This window comes from Scatophagus argus, chromosome 14, assembly GCF_020382885.2.
Source record: "Scatophagus argus isolate fScaArg1 chromosome 14, fScaArg1.pri, whole genome shotgun sequence".
In the NCBI taxonomy this organism is placed as follows: Eukaryota; Metazoa; Chordata; class Actinopteri; family Scatophagidae; genus Scatophagus; species Scatophagus argus.
Window position 1 is genome coordinate 11,485,258 of NC_058506.1, and position 9,714 is coordinate 11,494,971.

The following is a 9,714-nucleotide window of genomic DNA, read 5'->3' on the forward strand; positions in this document are numbered from 1 at the left end:
AAATCTTTCTGTACCCTTCCCCAGATCTGTGCCTCCATACAATCCTGTCTCAGAGGTCTACAGACAATTCCTCTGACTTCGTGGCTCAGTTTGTGCTCTGATATGTACTGTCAACTATGAGGGCTTATATAGACAGGCGTGTGCCTTTCCAAATCATACCCAATCAACTGAATTTACCACAGGTGGACTCATCTCAAGTTGTAGAAACCTCTGAAGGATGATCAATGGAAACAGGATGCACCTGAGCTCAATTCTGAGTGTCATGACAAAGGGTGTAAATACATGTTACGTTTTTTGTTTTTCATTTTTAATAAATTTGCGAAAAAGTGAAGCAAACTTGTTTCACTTTGTCATTATGGGGTATTTTGTGTAGAATTTTGAGGGAAAAAATTAACTTAATCCATTTTGGAATAAGACTGTTACATAACAAAATATGGAAAAAGCGAAGTGGTGTGTATTTTCCAGATGCACTGTATCACAGAATATCGTAATGTCATACTGATTAGTCATTAACCCTGCAAGTAAAAATGCACTTTATGATTTTAGTGAATACAAAAGCAAAGTAATTACTTTTTATGTTTTATGTCAATGACAGATCCAAGACATTGGAACTTTAATTAGACATTTTCGGGGATTTTAATACATTTTCATCAATAGAAAAACAGAAATTTTGTTTTAACATTTTAAAAAAGATGTCACTATGGTCACAAATTATCTTGAAAGGCATTTTTCCAGGTCTTCCCTAACCAACAACCACAAAGGATCACATAATGTCAGTACACATCCTACAAGCTGATTGTGAGCTTTTGCTTTTATCAGTCTGTCAATCAACCAGTTAATCAATCAATCATTCAACCAAACATACACAATTGCACTATGACATGTACGCACAAATATGCATTTTGACACTTCTAAGACAACAATCATCATTTTTGCATTATAATAGAAAAGGCATGCTGTATTGCACTAATATGATAACAGCTAAAACATTCAGAGCAAGTTAACAATTAAAATTTAAAATCTTTGTAAGCTCAAAAAATCTTTTCATGATTCTGTTCATTGCTTTACAATCTGTAATGATGCACAATGGAGTTATGCTGTCCCATATACATTACAGATATTTGTCATAAAGCAATATATGACTGTAAAAGTTTACATCAACATCTACAGTCTATGCTAGATGTTCTTAGAAGAATCCATAAATCCATCCACATTTTATTTTAAATCTTTCTCCTGTCTTTATCATAGCACCCTAAGACAGTTAGATCATGTAGTTGGCACAAATAATTCATCGCAAGAATTTTAACAACTCAGCTATCTAATGCATTTTTCTGTATAATGACAGCACAGATAAAGCAAAACTTCCTGCATCGACACAGGATTTTCTATACAACAATTCCCTACAATTGGCAGACCTGTCTTATTACTTAAATTCACTGAAAGTACAGCCCTCAGCACTGGCACTAACAGAAGAAACCAAATCATAAAAACGTATTTTGACAATTTGAGGAGGACTGTATTAACCTGTGGTGCATGTCTGCCACTTTCAAAAATAAAACTTAACTTACTCTGGTATTTTCCGCTCTAAATGGCAAAAAAACGCCTGTGGATAGTGACTCATTACAGCAATAAATCTTTTTTGTAGTTTAACTGTCCCAGCAAAAGTGAATCTGACTTAAGGTGAATTCCTTAAAGGCAAAGTTAAAACAACAAACTTTCTTGTCCACGAGATGGCACAGTGTGGTGGCCATTAATGAGCTTGTCCTGCAGATGATGGAATTGATCTTCCGGCATTTGAAAATCTGATTCATTTCTGTGTGATTTTCCATAGGAGATGAATATGATGTGGCACTGCAATGTTCTCATTTGTTGAGCCCGTTGATGTTCTCAGGAATGAGACCCTCCATGACGGCACGCTTTGACTCCAGAATCTGCATGATCGAAACAAAGATGACACCTTAAAATTAAGCAGACAACTGCCATGCACATTTCCTACTGCAGATATACACTCAGTGATCATCTGTTTAGATACATCTGTAAAGCTCTGCTATAAATTTTAGCAATACAAAGTTTTGAATGGACACTGAGTGTATAAGATAAAGTGATACTTGCTACCTGTCATAGTTATATTAATGATTAACTATAGACGTTGTAGTGGTACACTCACCTGGAAGTTAGCACTGAGACCAAGAATGCTTTGCATGTTCGTACTGTAGTAACCCAAAACATACTGTCCACCAAGCAGAGGGATTTCATCTTTATCCACAGATATCTGCAGCCATAACACACAAGCATATTAATGACATATGCTTTCATACACTATTTGTTGAAACATGACACAAATACCTCATTTGCACCTTACCTGTATGACTTCATTTGTCTCTGGCAGCTCGTCCTCTCGGACCCACACAAAGGTTTCATAATCAAATGCACTCTTGAATCCCACCTGCAGGAAAACAGCCCTATTTAAATCTGTCTTGTATCTTATACATATATATTTTTACCCTCTGTGTTTGTTCCTGTACCTTGTACAGGCCAATCCAATCCCATGTGGAGGACATAAAGTCTTCTTGGACGGTGTAGGTAAGCAGTGCATCTTGGTCGGCGCTCCACACACCCAAAGGAGAAATGTGCACCAGTGGTGTGTCAAAGCACTTTCTCAACTGTGGCAAAGATGGGAGGAATGAGCTTTAACAATGTATAAAAAAGTCTTCATTTAATAATTGTTATCAGGAGTAAAGAAACAGATATGTGGATATATACTGATTACTGAACTGGTAACCACAGAACATTCCTGGAGCACCACAGTGAGTCTGCTCTCACCTCCAGACTGAAGGTTGCAATGACAGGCTTGTGGTCACTGACTCCGTAGCTCATGTCACTGGTGTATTTGTCCTGAGTGACCTGGAGTGGATACTCATCGAGCCCATCATCAGTAGAAGTTGATGCCTTCTCATCGTCATCCTCTGATGGTGGGGTTTTGGGTTTGATGCGCCACAGAATTCGATCTGTCCAGGCTGGTTTCCTCTTCTTGCCACTGAGCAAAGCAAAAGCGATTGTTAATGCCAAAGTTTCCCATTTGAGAATGAATTGAATTCTTTGTTTCTGATGCTCACCTCATAAGACACATTTCCATTTGTGTCTAGCCACAACAACCTCACTAACAATTCTTATTTTTATATTAAAGAACACAAACCAAACACACACAAACACAAGCAGTGCAGAGCTATACCTACAGTGTAACATGCTGTGGAGAAATTATGGTTGTCAGGAGCGGATAGCTCTATTTGACATGCCATTACAGCTTCTGTATATGCACATTCACTATTAAAAACACTTCATACATTATGCAAGTACAAACAGTGGGGTGTCGGGTGCAGGAGGGAGTTGTCTTCGGTCTTCATGTCTGCAACACATCAACCATTTGTGTCACATCAGTGTCTCCAGTTATTTTGTGACTGTAGGTTATATGTATGCATATAACCTTCAAGTTGCCTGTTTTATAATATGGGCACCTCTCTTATTCCTACAGGGCACATCTATCTATGGAGACACCAACCTTGGCGGGTCTAGTTCCCTGTACCAAGCCCCCAACCAGACAGAGAGCAGCCCCCAGATAAGAGAGGTGAGGAGGAAGAAGAGGGTGGTGCTGCAGCGCTGCAGGGGCCTGGGTCTGTACATGGTTAGGGGCAGCGCCATTGTGCTCTTTCTGAGAGAGACACATACATGGTGCTTGGGTCAGGGATGGATACGACTCACAGGATGAGCTGCTCCCAACTTCATCTATGCATCAGGGTTTATTTCTTTGTGATCCCGTTTAATGTGCCTGCATGTTTTATTCCATCTAAAGGTGCAGAGGCGAAAGCTTAGGGGAAAACGGACAGATGGTGACAAAGAAATAAGTAAAGTGGGACATGCAACATAAAATAAAAAAAAACATGCATAATGTGTCTTACTTAAAACCCAACCATATCTTCGGAGTGCTGTGCAAAATTCAAATGGAAACAAAAGCACAGATAGAGTTTGAGAAATTAGTTGAGTATGTGGGTGTAATATACTTATTTGTCACACACACGTTACCTGGTATCATAGGTTTCAGAGTTACGGTCAAACTTGTAGGTGGGTTTAAAATTTAATGGCCCTTCCTCAAATTCCTGCAGGAAAGGTTCATTGTTCTTCATCATGGTGAGCTGCAGGAACATGAAATAAATTAGTAAGTGTGTGTGTGTGTGTGTTTGTGTGTGTGCCTATTCTGGTACATTACCTGGTCTTTGCTCCAGAGCAAATTAAGACGCCCGCTGTTGATGGACGAGCGGATGAAGTGCAAGCCGTGGTCTGCAATACGGAAGTTCAGATCGCCAAAGCAGAACACCACCCTGTGTGTGAGTGGTGGAGCTTCACTTTATCAGCTATACAACAACCCTCATATTTCACAGTGTGTGTGTGTGTCTGTGTGCTTCTGTGCAGGTGTACTGACTTGTGGTCCAGGACGTGTGGGGTGTCAGAGATGTCAAAGTCTTGTGCCTCCAGGATGTACTCAATCTCATCGACACGCTGCAAGGCGTTGTTCAAGTGGGCTGCTAGGTGGCAGTTAAGAAAGCACACCATGTGGCCATAGAAGGAAAAACGCACACACACTCCTCCTTTATTACCCTGACACAGAGAAAGAGGAATATAGTAAGTGAAGACCAAAGACTGAATTCAAAGTCACGTTTTTTATCTTTTAGAACGTCTTTTTACTGACGTATTTATAGGAAAATGGTACATACTGTGGATTAAACTCCCCCTTTTAAAAATAACTTGGATTATGGTTTAGACTATTTGTCCTGCAGGTGTTTGGCTCAGTGTAAAACTGCACCAGTATTAGCATTCTTTCTTTGTGCTTTCATTCTGTCAAAGCTGTTACGCATTCCACTAAACAAACACAATAGGCCTTTCATAATGGTGTTTAAGCTCTGCAGAATTTGATGCCAGTGAGATTCCTGGTGTGTGGAGTTTAATAGGGCTGCTGTCTACAAGGTTCAGAGCTAACCAGGGCTCCCATTGTGATGTCTTACCCAGTAGCCAAAAATCCCAGTACGAGTGTAGGTGGTCTGGATTTTTCTGATGTAAGGGAGATGAATTTGTTTGGCAAAAACCAGCAGCAGCAAACCCTGCATCCTTATTGATGTGACCTGGACAGAGATAGAGTTACGTACACACAGTTCACACAGTTCACACAGCACCATTTCCCTTTATCTCCCCTCTGTCCTCTATCACCTTGACGAAGCCTCTGGGTGCCAGTGTGTCCATGAAGACGTGGCTCCAGGAGTCCTCCACCAACAGGTCGGAGATGAACCTCACAGGGGTGGCATTCACTTCCTGCAGGCTGACACACACACACGACAACACCAGCAAATGAGAAATGTAATACAATGACGCCTGTGAACTTTTTCTTTTTCTTGACAAATCATTCAAAGAGACACTTCTATATCCTTAAGTCCATTCCCTGTTCAAAAGTTTGAAATTCCAGTTCCCATTGTTGTTATTTCTCACCCAATCACATAGAGATCTGTGGGGGGCTGGACGTCTAGCTGTAGCAGAGAGGTGATGTCTTCAGGAGGCTCCGCTGTGGCCACATTCCAGGTCACCATGTGCAGCCTGTCAGAGCATTTGGAAATGGCACAAATGGACCAACATGGTTCAAAAATATTGACAGATATTAGGTGCATTGCCACATTTTCAACTTCTGCAACTTCTTCAGAGTTACTGTTTTCAGTTTTCTGTGCAAATTTATATTGGTTGTAAATTTTGTACTGCAAGTGGTAATACTGGAACATACAGTATTAATCAGAGTCAAATTTGAATCCTCCTTAATTTTTTTACTTCTATTTCATTATTATTTCCTAATTTCAACAACATATAATACAAATATAGCGTTCAGCAGTTTCTTTGTGTCGTTAGACATTGGAACACCAAAAAAGTAAAAATTAAAGACATTAATAATAATTGTGAACAGCTAAGATAAAGGATCACATTTTAGCTTTTACAACAGGAGTTCTATACCACCTATAAAATGTTGAAGGCAAGAAAGTCAAGAAAGTCCTTGATCATGTCAGAGACCTCATACACTTCCTCTTTATGTGTGTATCTGTATACTTCTAGATGTGTGAATGAGCACATGTCCACCTGAATGCATCTGTGGGAATGAAATGCCCACAGAGCTGAAATGCCTCGTCCAGTGTGCGGGACACTTCCTCGTTGGCTTCATCGTCAGAGCTCATGTCCTCTATGCAGGTCAGCAGCTGGGTTAAACGCTGGCGGAGGAGCATCTTAGACCTCGAGCCCTGAGAGGCCGAGCTGCTCGTGCTGTCTGAGCGCACGCGTGGACTGTATGTCAAGGGGTCCATCTTTGGAAAAAGAAGGTTATTCAAGATTGCTCAAATGAAAAATGAAGTCCTGCAAGAGCTGCAAAGCAAAGTCCAGCGGAAGAAATGCCTTTGTCCTGGTATCTCCTCAGACTTCTTTTATTGTTTGGTTGCAGTCACTTGATGCGAGAGACCTCGACTCTGCCCAGGGCACTGGAAATAATGTGAACCAATTCCTAGTTAGTCAGATCTCTCCGGATGTGCTTCTCACAGATTCTGGTTCAGATCCTCCAAACTGGCCAGGCTGAAAACCTCAAGAGCCCAGGGTGAAGTTTTCCTATTCTGGTGCAGCCCTTTCTGTTGCAGTCCTATCTGCCGGTCATGCAGGAATGGAGCAACCACTGAGAAAGCAGTGGGGCCGACTCAGGAATGTGGGCAAAAGTGAGTCAGATTTGAACTATAATCGCAGGCAGGAGACGGGCATGTGAACATGTGTGTTTGTCTGTGTGTAGTCACAGAGAGTAGAAAAGGAGGACCAGAGGCTGATCCTCTGTCGCTGTGAGAACTGTTGCAAGAATTGGGTAACCCTTCAGATCCCTGTAAGAGGTTTACTGCCCGCGTTCTCTCTATCAGCTGAGTTCACTGAACAATGCATGTAACACCGCAATTACAGTCGTGCATTAGTGAGGGGACAACAGCGCACAATAGCATTAGCTTCTTTTGGCCTCAATCCAGTCTCTCTCCTCATATAGGTGAAAGGTTATCTTCATAAACCCAGAGAGAAGTGGGAGGTTAAACGCAGTTCTGTAAGCTCTGACACAGTCTTTTTACTTTTTTCCCCCTCTAAGAACAAAAGCTCAAATAATTCTAATTAACGAGCACAGTTAATAGTGGACAAATTGTATAATAGATTTGAAAGCACAACCATATGAAGCAATCAGTAACTTCATTTTGCCTAATACTTAAAAGTGTTAGAGATTTCCAGAATTAAGAATTTGAAAATGTGCCTTTCTGTAAAAGACAATAATTTCATATTTAATAAAAATCAATAAATTAGAAATCCTGCACTATACAATAATAAGGTTTTTCACATAAGTGTTTGGTATTTTGGAATGCAATTCCTCATATATTCTCTTCAGTAATCAATCTTTTCTTGTTGGATCATTGACTCTGAAACTATGAGCACATAGCTATAAGGATTTATATCTTATGATAACAGTTTTTAAATTAAAATTTATATAGCTGTTCCATTGATTGTTGTCATGATTAGGTCACCAAAAACAATAACAATAAACAACTCATACTCAACAATAAATCATAGCAGAAAGTCAGCTGTGACACACAATAGTTTGTAAGGAAAAGAGGGGTGGAAACAAGCTTGGAGGAAAGAAACAACCAGAAGAGGCTGCACCTTACAAAATAAAATGCCCTAGAGCTCACTGCCACATCATGTAACAGTGTCACATGTAGAGACTTAGGGCACATTCTTCAGCAAGCAGAGGTGTTAAGTGGTTATAACCAAGGGGGTTCACCCATCCAGTGAAAAATGGCGAATAGGACAATGGTTAGGTTTTATCACAGAAGAGAGAGCCGCTTTCAAATCAACACATGAAGGTTAGGCAATCCAGGCACTGTACAAGGGGATCATACTTTCTTTTTTATTTTAGATTCCACCGATCTCTACATACAACCCTTTCTGCCTGAAGTATGTGCTTTCTCTCACAATTATTTTCATCATCATTTCCTTTCTCTTGTGCCCTCATTCAAGACCATTAGAAGATGAAGCAGAAGAGGAAGAGATCCTTACAGGACTTGCTCTTACCTGCACTTGTCTCTTCCACCGCTTCTGATTTTTCCAGTGCTCATTTTTTCCCCTGTAGGCAAACACAGACGCATACGTGCCTGAACAAAGTGTAAACAAAGACCAAAAATGCTTGAATGTATTACAGCCAGTTTACCAGGAGCACAGGCCAGCGCCCAATAAAACAGACCTGACAGGGATGCCTGAAAGTCATTTCTGAAATGGGTTTGTAATCATGTCTAATCACGGTTAGCTTCATCCATGTTAAAGTGACAGTGCCCTGAAGGTCCCATGTAAAAACAGAAGCACTTTACGTGAGAGCCATTTTGTAAAACTTCATCCAAAGATTCTGATGAGTGAAAATTAATAAAAGTAGGAATATCTGACAGTGGGATGATTTAGTGGGTTCTTATTGATAGTGAGCTAACAGGACGCCGTGGTTAGCCTTCCATTAAAATCCAAACATGAGAGCTTTTTCTCTTTTCTTTTGAGCCTTTAAAGTGTATATTTTTATAGTTATTGGAAGATACAGTATACACCATTCATAACTAATAAAAACACTTGTTTTTGTCATTTAAGACATCGTTTTAACCTGAAATAAAGTGCAAACCTAATATAATTCTTCTCCACTTGGGGGCAGCATAACAAAATGAAAACACATTGAAACATTAACACGTGATAGCTAACATGTTAGCAAACTAGTTGAGTATTTACACATGCAGCGAATACAGAGCTACAGTGACATTAATTTGCGTTTCTGGCAACCCAACAAATGTTAAGACCAATATTCACTCACCTTTTAGCTCTGTTTTGGTTTCCAACAACTCCTGCGAGATACATTTATCTCTTCAGCTCCTAAATGTTCCACTATGTTACTACACAAGCTAGCTAGTGGCTAAATCTTTGCTTTTTGGTGCTGGGCAGGTAGCATGTGCTTGTTTGCTGAAAACAGCTGCCTGCTGATGATGGAAATGAGGCTGATGAGAATAGTGAGACATTTGATCCATTGTTAATATATAAATGTGGATTAGTATAGCTTTGACCATAACTACTTGGCACACAAAAATGGCCACCATAACATTCTGATATGTCTGCATGGCTATAGATGATTTACTTTATGGGGACACCATTCTAGTCCTTAAAATGTAAATGCTGCCTCCACAACATTACTCAAACACACAAACACACATAGACTGATTAAGTAACTGGCAATTGAGACTGGAAGGATTGAAAATAAGTATTTAACAGAACTGACCAAATGTTCTGAAGCTAGTTTCACAAAAAATACAATTTTCAAACTAAAGATCCAGCCATGTAATAGTATTTAAGCCAGCAAGTGAAGCAGTTGTTGGCCCTGTAGGACAGTTTTGGCTGTTTGTCTGCTTTGAGAACTGAGTTCTCCACTGAGCCAGGAACAAGGATCCTCTACACTGTCCTTCAACTTCATAATGATGATGATTAATATCATGATTGCTCTTATAACTATATCTTCAAGAAAAATGTGATAACAGACAGTAATAAACAGCACATACAGAAAGACATATGTTGTGCTCTTTTGCGTGAGAC

General features: G+C 40.0%; 1 protein-coding gene across 1 annotated transcript; it reads right to left on the reverse strand.

Annotated features, from left to right (window-relative positions):
* Positions 1-634: 634 nt before the first annotated feature.
* Positions 635-6,389, reverse strand: inpp5kb (inositol polyphosphate-5-phosphatase Kb). Its single transcript, XM_046410928.1, has 12 exons — positions 6,169-6,389; positions 5,536-5,640; positions 5,260-5,368; positions 5,058-5,174; positions 4,478-4,653; positions 4,265-4,376; positions 4,081-4,190; positions 2,824-3,037; positions 2,526-2,663; positions 2,363-2,446; positions 2,168-2,272; positions 635-1,931 (listed from the first exon to the last, which is right to left on the reverse strand). Exons 1-12 carry the CDS (start codon positions 6,387-6,389, stop codon positions 1,863-1,865), a joined length of 1,560 nt encoding a protein of 519 aa, XP_046266884.1. The 3' UTR covers positions 635-1,862.
* Between the last annotated feature and the right edge of the window lie 3,325 nt (positions 6,390-9,714).